We start from the raw sequence: 15,595 nt of genomic DNA on the forward strand, positions 1-15,595 counted from the left end.
TTCTTATGTTTTGGTTCTGTACAACTAACACCAAGCAACGTGAACAAGCAGCTCTCCAGTGGGGGCATCACCAGTGCCACCAGTGGGGCACCAAACCTCATAATCAGTTCCTCCATGTGATCCTGGATGTTCCTTAGCAAAGGTCTCCCAAGGTCTCTCCTTTGCCCTGGCTTTTATTCCTTATCCCTCTTAACCCTTTCTCTTCTGGCCAGGAGACCACTCTCCACTGACAGACACCCCTTGAGAGCTGGCAGACACCATGGAGTTGTTGCAATGGGAATGGGAAGAAAATGAATATAATTTGCACAAGAAGAGGACAGAGCTCATCAGAATAAGCCCATAGGTGATGAGGAGACATGGCCTTGTCTCCTGGCGTGTGGGAGGTTATGGACCAGTTGGAGCCACAAATCCCAGCCTGGGGCTGCACTCTGGGTGTGGATCTTTTATCGTTATTTAGGGAAATATCATCAAATAGTCCCCCATGATTTCTGTGCCAGCCTCTCTGAGGTCTCACTGTTAAGTTGCAATCTCTGCAATGACAAGGTATTTGGGGCAGGAGTGGGTATTTCCATGATTGTGGCCGAGGCCTCGCTCGTCCCCCGCGGCGCTCGCTGAAGGTGACGGCAGAACGGAGTTCACAACCTGAGGAGCGATTGCCGGCTGTAATAGTGTGTCACGTATTAAGGGAGCATGTTTGAAACCACGTTATATTATTAAAATTCATGGGAGTGATTTATAGGGGTTTTTAAAAACAGCAGCTTGCCAATATAAATTGGCTTAGGAAAGTCAACTGTAATCCACCCAGGTCCAAATAATGACATTTCCTCCAATACATCCAAAAAGCTGAAAAGCAGAAAATAATATCCAGGCTCCAGAGATAAGACGAGCACCCAAGGGAAAAAGGACTCTGAAATATTCATGCAGCTGTAGATTGGATGGTGGAAATGGCCATTCCCAACGGCTGCGTTTAGGGACTGATGAATTTAGTTACTGTACCTTTATATTTATCGCTCAATAAACAAGACAAGCTCCTTTACGAGGCCGAGCAAGACGAATTTAGCTATTTTAGCGCTAAGGAAATGGCTTTCTGGGCAAGGCGAGGGGTTGGTAATTTTGCATGAAATTAGGAGACTTTTAATTTAGCCAAGGCAGCGAGCACTGGTGGGGTCTGAAGGTGCTGGGAATAACGGGGCTGGAGGTAAGAGCTGTGGAATAAATCCCTCCTGGAGCAGTGGGGTTGGGTGCTCACCCTGGATTTTGGGGAACCCCACACTGAGAGAGAGCAGACCCTTTCCAAGCTGCCTGCACTTGCTGATGAAGATGTTCCAGCTCTTGATTTTTAAGATGATATTTGGAGGCTTAGGCCATTGCTGTAAAGGTTTTACAGCAGCCGTGCTGGAATCAAGCGTGGCTCTGTAAAAGTGTCAGCAAATGAAGCGGTGATGCCCGAGTGGTATTAATGCCAAAATGACCTTTCTGATAGTTAGGGCTTTATGGCATCTTATAAATTCTCCTGTGTTGGCAGGGTTATAACTAGGACATTAGCAGTAACATCTCCAGCGAAATCTGAGGCAGGAATGTGGTGTTTGGAGTGAAAACACCCAACTTAATTTTTTTTTAGTGTCTCTGTAGCTGAAGAGTTGATTTGAGATGTTTCCAGCAGAAATTTGAATGCACGTGGTCAAAAGGAGATTGCTGCTACTAAAGACGAGTTTTGAGCACTCAAGTAGGGTTTTTTTGAAGGCTCTTAATATTTCCAACAGCCCAAAATCAAAGTGATTTAAACGTATTGCTTGGGGTTTTTTATTTCCTTAGTTTCTAAGACTTCAGATTAATATTGTCAAACCTTTTTTTTATTGCCATGAAGGCAGGGAAAGTCCTTTTTAATGAAAGCCACAAGCTCTATACAATACCTTGACTCTGCAGCTGCTATCTGCAGTACCAGATTTCACTGAACTTACATGAAAATCCCCTGAGTGAGCCCACTCTGATCTTTTTTTCACCTCTTGTGTTGCCACTGGGAAATAAAATCAGGTTTTATGCTGGTATTTATTATGAAGTATATATTTAGACAATCCATGCTGCAATTTAGCTCTTCCAAGAGCTTCAGGGAGTTGTTTGGAGCAACTTTTCACTCACTGCTTATTGAGCTGCTGGGCTCACTCTCACTCATTCATTCCCCACAGCCTCTGCTTTGCCTGTCCTTTGGCATCGAGGGCAGCAGGAGCAGCACACAGGACAGTGGCAGGAGGGTGGCTCGTGGCTCACAGCACATTTTGGGGCAAGGATGCATCTTAGAATCCCAGAATGGTCTGGCTTGGAAGGGACCTAAATAATCATTCTGTTCTCACCTCCTGCCATGGGCAGGGACACCTTCCTCTATCCCAGGGTGCTCCAAGCCCCATCCAACCTGACCTTGGATATTTCAGGGATGGAGCAGCCACAGCTTCTCTGGGCAATTGTGTCAGGGCCTCCCCACCCTCACCTAGCGCTGCAGGCAATGGGAAAAGCAGCTGCAGCAATAGCTGAACAAGAGCCAAGATTAATTGGAAATTGATTTGCACTTCTAAGCACAGGTGTGACACTGTGACCCTAGAGGTCTCATCTTACCCAGTTCCCAAAGAGCCCCCATGCTCCAGAAGGACTCTGCCGATGGCTTCGCTGGAGTTTATGAACAAAGCATCAAAATAAAAAAACCCTCAGCTCTTAAATGCTAAATTTTGGAAGATGCTCTTTGAGAGGAACCAGATTCATCACCACTGAAGTGGTGATGCCCCAAGTTGCTCTGAACAATCCCCACACCACAGCCCTGCATATGACAAGAAAAACTCCACGCAGGCTCATTTATTCTAGTTTTATTTTCCTTGTACAAGTAGCCACAGGCTAAAATCTAAACAGAGCATACTACAAAAAACCTGGGTTTTATTATTATTTTTTTAATACAGAGCTAACAATCGTGGGATCAGTGGGATTTCAATATCACGACAGTTCAAAGTAAGAAAGGTAGAAAATAAACAGTAGAAAAGTGCTTTGCAATTTGGGTTTTTAGTATTACTGCTAACAGCTGACTCCCAAAAAGGACTGGGACAAAGGTTTAGCATTGGTTTTATTATGACTTTCTTACAAACGTAAAGATATTGCAAGTTGAAATGATGGAAATAGGATCAAAGTACAAATCCCTCTTTGCTTTTTAAGTCAGACCCTGATCCAAAGCCCCGTGAAATCAGGCTTGTCCCCGACTCGCTGGGCTTCGCACCGGCCCTGTCCCTTCTTCCCACGCGATGCCGAAGCCCAGGCTGTGCCCTTGGAGTGAGCCTGGAGCCTTTCCCTGATTCCCAGTGTTCCAGGGCTTTCAGTGCCATGGCCCTGTGCCAGCAGCGCTTTCGCCGGGTGGTGCTGGTGCTTCTCTCCTCCCCATCTCCCTGCCCACAGCTCCAGCCAGGCACCTTCCTTTTCCTTTCCCTTTTTTAATTTGGCGGGTGAGGGAAATAAATGAGCTGGCATCAAGTTGCTGGATGGGATCTGTAACCTGCCTGCTCCGGCGCGCACGGGGACGGATAGATTTCCACACACTGTTTGCACAGATGAAGTGAGGAGCTCCCCCCCGTTTGTTTTCATAAGCTTTTAATTTCCTTTTTTTTTAACCAATTTTCCCAGACTTAAGTGCTGTCAGAGGGGGCTCAGACACGGCACTGATCCCCCCTGAAATGCCATGGGATGGTTATCCCAGAGGAACACCCCCACAGGCAGCAAAACTCTTCCCTTCACTATCCAGAGGCAGCAACACTTCGTAGCTTCTCTCCTCTTATTGCCAATTTAAAACCTACAGTCCCTTGGTATAATTTTGGGTGGAAGCTTTAAAATTCCCAAACTGGTCCAGCACCTAAATGTATCAGCCCCTTTACAAAACGAGGAAGAAGAAAGATAATGATAGACAAATAAATACCTGAATCCAACAGTGTGAAAATACCCTGTCACAGCATAAAACTATTCCCTGTTCAACTAAAGACAATGTGGATACTATCCCTGAGGAAGCAGCTGTCTCTGGTTAACTTGAGATCTTCAAGAATAGGTTGTGCCCATTATGGGTTACCAAAAATAAAATAAAATAAAAAAATCAGCTTTTGGATATTTATTCCTTCCCATAATTTCATCTCACATAGCCAGAAAATAAGAGGGTTTTTGGGATCAGCTGACAAAAGGCAACAGGTTGAATTAGTGTAATTATTTAAAAAATATTGTAGGATCAGATTCCTACCCCAAACACAGGCAGTCTCCAGCAGTTTGCCCTGGATCCAACACCTGCCTGTCATCCAGTGGTTGTATCTCTGGGTAGAACTGATTCCTCCCAACAGGAAAAAGTTGGGAGGGACAAAAAGAGGAATAAGAAACCTGGCAAGCTGTTCCTTAAATGTTGTGGTGTGTAAAGGAGTGTGAAGGGAGTGCTGCCCTTGGCTGGCAGCTGGGCTCTGATGGTGAAAGGCCCTGGGAACCACCCTGGGACTGTCTGGCTGCCTCAGCCTCTGGTCTGGGGACATCAAATGATGCCTCGACCCCTTTCCTGTGGCACAGCTCATCTGCCACACACAGGGACCTGCTGTCCCACATGCACCCAAATACAATGTGTCTACCCAAGTACAACTGCGCGCTGAACACAGAATAAAATTCTGTCAGTTTCCTTCAAAACCGGGGCAGCAGTTTGGATGAAGGAAGGACAGACTGTCCCCCATGCTGAAACCAAACACAAGCTCTTGTTTTAATTCTTTTTTCCTCCTCATTTCACAGATTAAGGGCCAGACATTTGCTAGGTGATGTTTTTCCAAGTTTTGGGTTGGGACAGTTTTGCCTCCAGCCCCGTTCAAGCACTGCAGTACAGCGAGTGGGGCTGTTATGTGTTGCTTTTCCAGCTTAGTGGCAGCCAGAGGCACAAGGACAATATGCAATTCTGAGTGGGTTTTTTGCCCAGTTTGGTGGACTTAGATAATTTAGGGAAGACCATGGATCCTCATGGATCACCAGACTTCAGCCTCATCCCTCCAGGGACTGAGCTGCCACAACTGTCTGTGTTTGGTCCCAATGGAATTGATAAGAGCAGAAAAGAAACCCCAAAAAAGAGGAAAAGCTAAACATCTAAAAAAAAGTCCTTAAAGATTTACATCCATCTTCAACCATCTCAAACCAACACAGAATCTGCATTGGTTTAAGCCACCATGTTTCTGCATAATTAAAAACAACAAAAAAACTCTCTTCTTGACATACTATTGTATTCCAACTAGTCAAATGGCACAGAATTTCCCTTTAATAAAAGGAAGTAGTGACAAATACTTGTTACTATTACAATATCACAATAATATGATATTAAATTAATAGCATGTTCACAGCTCCAGGAAGTCTGAGCTGAACACTACTCTAGGTTCTGTGTTCACTTTGGCAACGGTACTTATTCAATGTGAACGGCGGCGTTACACACATGAAAAAAACAATAAAAAGAGAATCTGGGCTGGAGGGGGAGCGGGATGGCAGGAGAGGATCAGGTTGTCTTTGATATGAGGTTATAACTTGAGCTGTTTGGTGTCTTCTCCTCCCTCCTGCCTTGCCCTAACCCCGGCATCCCCTGGCTCCTGTGGTGGGTGGGCTGTGCCCTTGGTCTCACACAGCGCTGTCCCCCCACAGTCCCTCCCCAGGCTGTCTCCAGGTCCAGCATCACAGGTGTGAGCAGGGATCGTCTGACAGCCCATTTAGCCTCTTTGGTGGGGTAGGGAAAGGCTGTTTGGGGGTGTTAATGCCAAAATGTAACCCTTTGCATCTTTTCTGTTCTGCATGATGTCTACAGGAGGACGAATTTTAATGGAAGAGGGCTAGGAACACCGAGCCTGAACAGCTCCTTGCTCTTGAGGTTGGTGCCATTACATCTTCTTGGGCCAAGCTGGATGAGGACAGAGTCCTGCTCCCAGGTAACCCTGCCCAGCACCAGGACTCAGCTCAGGGAAGAGGCATTTGCTCAGCCTCCTGTATATTATACTATTTACACAGCCATTGGTTGCACCCCATTGCCAGCTGGGCAGGTGATGGGGTGTTTTTGACACAAGGGACTCTCCCACTGGTACCATTTAAAAAAATACAATTCATACTTTTAAAAAATTTAAACTAATTTCCTTTCCTGATTCTGTTCACTGTCCTTGCAAATACAGCAACGTTTGATTTACCACCACCTACACAAAGAGATCAAACCTTTGCATTTGCCAGGGTTTAACCACTTCACACAGCAGAGAAAGGGCTGCCCTCTGGCACCAGCTGGCACGTGGTGTCCCTGTCCCCCGTGTGTGCCCCTATCTCACCCATGGGCGATGCCAGTCACACACTGACTCACAAGGCTGTACTATGCCAGGACAACCCAACCTCCACAGTGTCAGGTTGGTGGTTGATCTCTGGAGGGGACAAACCCTCTCTTTGGTGTCAGGAGCTCCTCTGCCCACCCTGGGCATGGGGAAGGAGCAGCTCTGGCAGCCCCCAGCATCCTCCTTGCCTTGTCCCTCCCAAGGAACTGAGCCTTTTTGGCTCCACTCATCCTTTGGACGTTCTGTGGCTGGAATGGCGCTGGAGGAGCTGGGGGCAGCTCAGTAGCATCTCAAGTGCTCTACTGGGGAAGTGCTCTATTGGGCTTTCCCCACAGGTGCTCCTGATAGCTGGGTGGGCTTTGGGACAAGACAGTGATGTCCAGGTTCCCACCTCCCAAGGGTGTTCTGTGCTGCTTGTGCCAGCACACGCTGTAGATCATCCTGCTGGGAATCAGCCTTGGGGAGCAGCACACTGATGCGACACAAGGGCGCTCTAGCCCCAGCACTGGAATCTGCGTACCCCATCCCTTCAAACACAGGATGGAGCAGTGCCCAAATCAGCCCTGGAAGGTAGTGGTGCCAGGGAGCCACAGGGCATCATGCTGCTTATCTGTGACAGCCCCAACAATCTTTAAAGTAAAAAACCACAACACAAATCTCTGCCACACAAATTCACACTGGAGCCCCCAAAAGTAAAGCTCATAACACCAGTGAAGCATCGTGCTTCATGTGGGGCTGGGTGGGAGAGGCAGGAATTGAGGGAGAGGGGAGGACACACACACACACACACACACCACACGAGTTTCTCTCACACTTGAGGTAGAACATTGCTTTCAAAGGTTTGGAAGTGCTTTACATGGGAACGACAACAAGAAAGCCACCAAGGTGGCGGGTACAGAGCGTGACTGCTGAGGTAGGACCATGCTTGTACTGACCAAGTGCTATGCTACTTGTTTGTTTGAACACGAAGGAAGACGAAGGTATTTCTGCTTCCCAGAAGACATTCATTCCGGTTGAGGTAGGTTCTGAGTTCACTCGGGTTGTCTGTCCAAGTCTTTCAGTAGCCCTCAGGCATCCTTTGACACACACACACTCTTTTTTTTTTTTTTTTCCTTTTTTTTCATATTATTTAGAGTCAATCAGCAAAAAATTATCCTGAGAAATAGCAAAAGTGTACAAAATCATCAAATCCACGGAGAGACAGCCTTCCTAGGCTCAATTTTTGGAGTCAAGTTAGAAGGATTTTTCCAAATCCAGTCTTCTGGAAATAAAAAATAGATCCAAAAAGTAGTCCTAAAGCTGCTGATCAGGAAAAAGTCTGGGATGCCAAGAGATGGGGGCTCCACTGTATCCCCAGTCTGTCAGAGACTGGAGAGTTTGCCAAACTCTGCCAAGGAGTCTGTTACATAGCAGCTGTGGGAAAAATCCATCGTGACCAGTCTCCAGACAGCCATCATTGGAAGAAACACATTGAGAGCTCAAGAGAGGTCAGAAAGATAAACTTCACAGAGTTTCCAAAAGGCTGTATACATATATATATATATATATTTATATATATATATAAAAATAAAGCAAAACAAAAAAATAACAATCAGACCGTAGAAATCTTCAATTGACCTGAGATTGACAACTCGTAAAGACATCACCAGCCGTGGGTTTGGTTTCTGGTAACTCCTACAAGAGGCTTTGAGTCTTGGCAGTTTTATCCTTCATTGGCAGAGCCGTGGTTGGGAGCTGGAGCAGCAGGACTGCTGGCATGGGGGTTTTGTGGGAGGGGGTCTGGCTGCTCCTCAATGATGCTGAACTCATCCAGAGGGAGTGTGGAGATCTGGGTTTCATCGTGGGGGGCTGACAGGCTGTGAGCCGACTGGAGAGAGAGAGAAGGGGACAATGCAGTGACAGTGACAGTGACAGCTCTCCAATGCACAGCCAGGTGTGCTCCCATGCTGCTGGACTTACCGTTATTCCCTTCTCCTGCTGCTCCTGGGATGGGGATGCTGGGAATAACCTCTCCAGCTCATTCATGTCCAGCTGCTTCCCGTTCAAGTCCCGGTCATCCCTGTCTCTCCTAGTGGCCCCATTCAGGACAAGGCCCGTGGCACTGCGCTGGCTCCGGGGGATCTGAGGGGTTGACAGCTGCTCCTGCACATTTTTGCACATCAGCAGCCTGAAAAAAAAAAAGGTGGAGCCTGAGAGTGAGAGAGGTGGTTCATCCTCTGTTCCCTCCCCCAGGCTGGCATCTGCCTTCTCCCTTTGCTACATTTCTTCATCCTTCCATCCATCCTATAAAGTCCAACATTGCACTGGTGGGCACACTTACAGTACCAGGGACCACCACCCCATGTGAGCAGTGGCAGGAGCATGCCTACCTTCCTCGGTACCCAAACATAAGGAAGAGGATGCAGAATATGATGCACGTGACGCCGATGTGGATCCCGATGATGATGCCGGTCGTGGAGGTTTTATTGTTCTGCTCGTCCTTCATGCAGTCACAGGGAGGATTCAGCACTGCCAGGAAAAGGTGGATAGGTCAGTGGTGCTACTCTTCTATTGCTCCTCCAGCTTTTGGGGAGCCCAGAGCCAAAGTCAGAGCCTTGGGCAGTGCTGGGAGTTGTGCATGGGAAGAGTAGAACCACGTGGGAAGCAGTGGTTCACTGCCTGCCTATGCACCTCCCTTGCTCCCAGCACTGCAGGAAGGGAGACACAGCAAGCGCAGGACTGGAATATCTGTAGTGAACCATCCTTATTACCTGACACAATTAATGGAAAATACCCACTCTGATGTTAATTTTTGCAATACCCCATGCTAAAGTGGGAGGTAAGAGGCAGGCACCACACCAGAGCAGGCTGAAACCTGATGGAATAGACAGATGCCAGTGAGATTAGTATTTACTCCAGCACAGACAGAAGAGTAATAACTATTTCTTGAAGATATTCCCACTGGAGGCTTAAAAGTCTTCCAAGAGCAGCAGGATGTTTTTTAAACATAGATGAATATGAAAGGTGTGATCAGTTAAGAGATTCCCTCTAGAGGTTTCTCCTTTGCTGCCGCATAATACAGAGCTCACACTCTGCAGCCATTTCCCTTTCCAAAGCCACGTGTCCTTCCTTTTGACCAGTGAGGGACAAAATATCCAGGAGAGCTCCAGGAGAGCAGAGATGCTCAGTGCACCATATCTACCATATCTCACCTGAGGATGGCAGCTGGTACCTTATGCATTGGGGGTTGTTCGTGTTCATAGCCTCACCTCTGAGTCAAGCTTAGGGGACAAACCTGGTGTGTGCAAAACATTTGGTTTGTCTTCCCCCCATTGGTAAAAAAGCCATCCAGGTGCTCTTAGCTCTGCAGAGTTTTGCCTCAGCATTATCTGTGATGCTGAAAATAAATGAGTGGCTGAAGGTGAGATGAGGGTAGTGCCACAGGGGACACGCAGGATGAGTTTGGCCTCACCACCTTCCTGCAGAGCTTTTCCCAAACCAGCAGTGAGAGCCAGGTCCCATCTCACCTGTCCTCTCCACAGTTTCCCTCAGGGACACGAAGCGGACAGTGGAATTTCCGTCCCCGTGCTGGTTGTAGGCGAGGAGCTTGACTTCATACACCACCGATGCATCTGCCCAGGGGGACACAAGAGGGACAGTTCAACCATGAGCCTTATCTCCCCCAGTGATGCTTATCTGGGAAAGGAACATCTTACCAAATACACACAAGATGCTGTGAACAACTACCTGTTGCTGGGAATGCACCCACAAAACCTGGGGCACAGCTGCAGCATTTAGGGATTGGGATACACATTTGCAGGAGCTCTCTCCTGCAAATCACAACAGGGTGGGGAGGGGACATGGATCAAGGTGTCACCATACTCACCCAGGTGGGTAATGTTGTAGGCTGTGATGTTGCTGGCCAGGAGCACAGGACCTGTGTACTGGGAGAGGTGGACTTTGCGGTAATACAGCTTGAAGCCTTCGTGCTGGCCCAGTTTGATGGAGGGCTCCCACGTTGCCTGCACGGTGGTGCTGTTAATGACTTTAATAAAGAGGGATGGCATGGCTGGGACTGAAACAAAGAGAGAAAGACAGTGGGTTGCAAGTGCTTTTTCATTCTGTGTGATGAGAAATTCCCCAGCAGCCTTTCCCTGCAGTCACTGCTCCAAAGAATGTGCCAGCTGAGACTGAGAAAAATCTGAGCAGACCAGAATCTGGTTTAACAGCTTTGAACTTCTTCAGGGAGCTGTAGGAGTTTGCAAGGGCTCCCTCTGCTAAGATCAGCAAGCAGAAACTACTTTTACACCTTGGTTGCAATATGATGCTCAGTCTGGCCAGGTCAGGGCAGGAATGCAGCAACTTTGGCAATACGTTCTCAAATTCCAATTTTTTGCCCTCCACCCTGAGGCACAGACCTTTCAGAGTGATTAATGCCCCTGGCAGGAAGGAACCAGAAGGGATGGAGCTGGAGACATCCGTCTTAAAAGTTTTCTAGGTACCTGCACTGGCATGCAGGGAGCTTCCTCTCCCCATCAGCTTTAGGAGGGAGATTTGTGACTATGCTGGGGACTCAGGAGAGAACCAGAGCATCTTCATCAACAGCCCCAAACAGCTGAGCAGCCTGAGATCCCTGCACAGCTGGGGCTGGCTTGTTTTTGGAGGCAGGCACTTACCTGGCCTGAGGGGCACACAGGGGGTTAGCTGAGAAGATGTCCCTGCTGCTGGTTCAAAGTCCACCAGGAACATGCCCCAAAACCCTGCCCTTATTCTCAGGGTGTGCTGCAGAGTGGGTCAGACTGTTCCCTCTCCAGATCCCCAGAAAGCTGCCTGACCCCATCCTGCCCCATCAGTCTTGCTTGAGAGGCAGAGATCTGCAAGTTAAAGCCAATTTTCTTGTGATACCTGGGTTTTCCAAAGCTGGCTCTGCCCCAAGTCCAGCCTTGTGCCCTGGGCAGCACTGGGGCACACAGTCTATGTTTTCCCCTCCCTCCTTCCCTCCCTTTCTCACACCAATACCAGATGTGTCTCAGCAGGACATTTCACTGCTGGTTTTTTTCTCATTTCCACAAAACACCCCCAGGCTAAACTCTCCCATCAGTTCCCCAACCTTTGGCACCATCCAGAAGGTGCAAAGCATGAGGTGCTACAGGCTCTGCCCTGCCCAGGGCTCGGCTCCAGCACCAGCACCAGGAGGGAGAAAAGGTTTTGGGCACCAAGCTCAGCTCACCCCACAGCAAAATCATCCAGCAGAACAGCTCTACTTCTCCAGCAGCCTCCAGGCTTTGAGGTAGAGCTATTTTTCCAATCTCAAATGATTACAAGCTCAGCAGTTCCCACATACAAGGCTTGCTGGGCTTGCACTGGACTGAAGCTGCTTTCTGGCTTGTTTCTCCCCAAAGGGTCTCTAAGGATGAGCTGTGCAAACCTGGCCTTTGGCACAGAGTTCAGCACAACCATTAGTGAGTGATGGGGAAAAGCAGATGAAACGTGGCCACGTCAGTCTAAGACTGATGAGAGCTAAAAAGGGCATTTCCTCAATTTAACAGTAAAACTGCACAGCACAACTGTTTGCCTTTTCCTGGGTACTGAGACCTCAAGCTTTCCCACGTGGAGATTTAGAGGAAGGATGGATGCCTCTCCAGCTGAGCAAAAGGGTCTGGGCAATCCTGTCTCTTCCCAAACTGATGTCCTTGTTCAGGCTGCTGGGGCTTTGCTTGATGGCCTCTGAGTAAGCCCATGGAGATGAACAAGTCCCTGCTGACTGCCACGCATCTCCACGTGGATTCAAGAGGAAAGACCCAGTGTTCTGGGTGACATAAATGAGATCTCATCCTGCTTGAGTGCTGCCAATGTGAAAAAAAATGGGCTGAAGTATTCCTTCTTGATAGGATTTATTCTGATGTGCATTTCATTGCTGGGAAAGCTGAATTTAACAATTCCTGGGTGCAAAACACAGAGTAAATTCTATTTATATCAGAATGTGCCATTCCTCCCAAGGCTGCGTATTTTTGCAATCCAATTAAATACTCCTTTTTTCTTATTCTCCCAATTCCCTCCAGGGCAAAAGTCCCCGCTCTGAGAAGTTGGACCCTTGTTTAAAGCATCACTTTTTCAGCCACGGGTGAAAACACCGCAGAAAAGGAAATTATCACATTATCCCATGGACAAAGAAACACTGATGTGGGCCATCCTGATTTGTGAAGAGTTGGCTTTATTTTATGGTTGCAGAGCCTTACATTTAATAAAAACCACAAGAATATCTCTCCTTCAAAATATGGAATATAATGTATTTATTCAAACTTTGAGTATATATATATATAGATGTATAATACTGTTTATAGGTATAGGCACTCGCAGAATGCACGTGCTGTTTATAATGTGATTACACAAATAAGTGTATACAATGGAATATATCTGTCTGTGTGTAAATATATATATACATATATATTTACCAGCAGATAGGTGCTTCACAGAAGTAGATATTAGACATAATATGGAGCTAATATAAGTGAGGCATCTCCCTCATGCTAAGGGCTGGGAAACTTGTTTTCCTCTTCCGTGCTGTTTGGAATTTTCCCCAGGTCATTTCAACTTTCTTCTTGAAGGCGTCTTTAGCCGAAGATGACTAAAGGAACAGTCTTCATCCTAGAAAAATGTCAAAAAGTCCTGGAGAAAACCCTAAAAAGCATTAAAAGACAAGAACAAGGAGTGTGTGCTGCTTAAAGAAGCAGAGAGCGTTTGAGATTTAAAATACCATGGCATTTGTGAAACGGCATAAAGGAGAACGACAGGGAGGAGGCAGAAGGGCCTTCCCAGAGAGTGAGGTTTATGGAGGAGGACAAGGTTCACTCGAGTCCCTTCTCTACAGCATCTTCCCTTCTACTTTCCATCCAAAATCAGCACTGGCACAAAGGAAGGAGCACTGTGTCTCTAGAAAGCATCAGAGGCTTCAGCCAAGCGCCCTCTCAGTGTATTGCCAGCCCTGAGAAGCTGATGGCCCCAAGACAAAAGTAACCCTGTTCCTCTGTTTTCTGTAGAGTATTTCATATTCCTGCTCCAAACAATACCAGTATAGCATGGTCACCCAGATCAGCATCCAGCTGGCAGCACCTCTGCTGCCAAGGCTCCACTGAGCTGTCCCTGGCTGCTGGATATGGCATCTTGGAAAATCCATCCTTTTCTGAAGCTGTCAGCACAGATCCAGGGGCTCCCCGAGCTCAGGGGGGACTCAACTCTCCTGTGCATGTTGGGAGGGCACAGGGTAAAATGGCTTGGCCATGAGAAGAGACAAATCTGCAGTGAAACTTGAATTTGGTGACAAAAGCCACTGGACCCTGGGTCTCTGAGCCGCTCTCTCCTCTGCGAGCAGAAGGCAACAGGCACCCGAGTGAAGAAAACTGAGCAAATGAAGCCAGAGCTGCGGCTTGTAAATATCTCCTTACTTTCCTACAAGGCAAACATAGGCTGGGGTTGAGTGATCTGAACCAAGTCAGCTTGTCTATCCAGGACAGGGAGCTAATTCCTGAAGCTTTGTTATACAGGACAAGCCTTTTTAAAAAGGATACCAGGACAGAGATACCTTAAACTTCAGAGAACCAGGAAATTTATGATCCCATTACCAGATACCTAACTATTCCTGTCATGATTGAAGGTAATAATGACAAAAAGTCCTCTCTCACTTGACCTGGACTTCTGCAGAGTCACCAAGCTCTGTAGAGCATGGCTGGCTTGTAGCTTCTGGGGCTGAACTTGGAGCATCAGGTCAGGGAGTTTCAAGCTTTGCCTCAGCCCATCCTTCTGCCTCTAAATTGTGAGGAAAAACAAACTCCAAGGGTGACTGATTCCCTGTAGAGTATCAAGGAAAATAAACTCGCAGAGCAACAACCCAGCGGGCGAGGATTTACTGGTGGTTTTGCTTAAATTCTGTAATGAATATCTGCAAGGGCTGAGAAGAGAATGAGAACTGGATCCCCCACCTGGAAGTCAACACACTTCCATTTGATCCTAAATAGCATCCTCGCACCAAGGCCCTCTCTGCTGGAAATTCATAATTACTGAATGTTCATAAGAATGATTTGTAGGAAATTAGTCTCCATATCTGAGACAAGCCAGGATTCAGAAATAGATGAGTCTCTAGGAAAACATTCTTCCAGTTCTGACTGACATATCACACTGGGGCTGTGGTTTCTACCTGGCACCTTTGTGCAAGGATGCTATATTAAAACACCCACTGTCTTACTGGGGAAGCTAACTGGTGGCCAAGTCAGGGGAAAAAAAGCCTTAGAGATCACCCTAACTTCCCACTGAAACAGAAAGCTGCTCCAGGGCACAGATTTGTAGGTCAGGACAGCTCAGCTCTAGTGTGATTTGCCCTGGATAGAGCAGAAATAATAAAATCTTTGCAAGTGTGGCACTTATCAAGTAAGAGCTGTGAGTACCAGAGCTGCTGGAAGATGATGAGATGCTGCTTGAGCAGGAAGTCTGCATGTAGCAAGGAGTTTAGGAACAGCCCAGAGCAGCTGCAATGCATGAGGCCAGGCAGGTTTGCACTCACCCCCTGCTACAACATCAGCTGGGAGATGCGATGCTGTGTTTAATCAGTCAACCCCCCTGCAAGGATACAAGTGAGTTTTACACAATATCCCAGAGGAGGAGGAGCAGCAGGAACAAGGAGCAGCAGCACCACAGGCTACAGTGGCACAGCGCTGCGGGGCGGTGTCGGGGTGAGCGGCGCTGCTGCTACGCACAGCGGGCGTCGGCATCTGAGGGTCCCTGCGCAAAGCGTGCCTTACCTTCCCCCAGCGTGCTCACCACCGTCACTTCTGAGGCTTTGCTGGCACCCCGCGAGGTGTAAGCCTTTATGTAAAAGCTGTAGCTGGTCGAGGGCTCCAGATCAGTCACTAGCTGCTGGAAGGTGCTCTTGCTAACAGCCTCCTGGTACTCCATCTCTACGGGGTCTGAAATGCAAAGGGAGAGAGAACTGAGTGGTGTTAGGCTTTGTAAGGGGTAAAGAGAATAAATGTTTTAAGCAGTTTGGTCCCTGGGGTGGATATGTACCTGCTCACACACATTTCTGCTTACATAAGGCCATTGAAACTGGTAATGTTGGGCTTTGAGCAACCTGGTCTAGTGAAAGATGTTCCTGCCTGTGGCAGGGGTTGGAACTGGATGATCCTAAGGCTCCTTCCAACCCAAACCATTCTGTGATTCTCTGATCTCTGCATGCTTTGCCAGAGAGCTACATGGGCAGCAAGATTTGACTATGCAGCTTCATC

General features: G+C 47.7%; 1 protein-coding gene and 1 long non-coding RNA gene across 2 annotated transcripts in view; one reads left to right on the forward strand and one right to left on the reverse strand.

The window, feature by feature from the left end:
• The window catches only part of LOC134425381 (uncharacterized), a 39,801-nt gene extending 27,222 nt beyond the window's left edge, over positions 1-12,579 (forward strand). The window contains exons 3-4 of the long non-coding RNA XR_010029664.1: positions 5,834-5,954; positions 12,380-12,579. This is a non-coding gene — a long non-coding RNA (uncharacterized LOC134425381). The remainder of the gene's footprint in view (positions 1-5,833; positions 5,955-12,379) is intronic.
• Positions 7,881-15,595, reverse strand: part of IGDCC3 (immunoglobulin superfamily DCC subclass member 3) — a 94,683-nt gene continuing 86,968 nt past the window's right edge. The window contains exons 9-14 of the mRNA XM_063169969.1: positions 15,113-15,277; positions 10,204-10,392; positions 9,845-9,949; positions 8,708-8,846; positions 8,298-8,505; positions 7,881-8,205 (exon numbers count right to left, since the gene is read on the reverse strand). Coding sequence (XP_063026039.1) covers positions 8,041-8,205; positions 8,298-8,505; positions 8,708-8,846; positions 9,845-9,949; positions 10,204-10,392; positions 15,113-15,277 — 971 coding nt within the window. The 3' untranslated portion in view covers positions 7,881-8,040. The remainder of the gene's footprint in view (positions 8,206-8,297; positions 8,506-8,707; positions 8,847-9,844; positions 9,950-10,203; positions 10,393-15,112; positions 15,278-15,595) is intronic.

This window comes from Melospiza melodia, chromosome 15, assembly GCF_035770615.1.
Source record: "Melospiza melodia melodia isolate bMelMel2 chromosome 15, bMelMel2.pri, whole genome shotgun sequence".
Lineage (NCBI taxonomy): Eukaryota > Metazoa > Chordata > Aves > Passeriformes > Passerellidae > Melospiza > Melospiza melodia.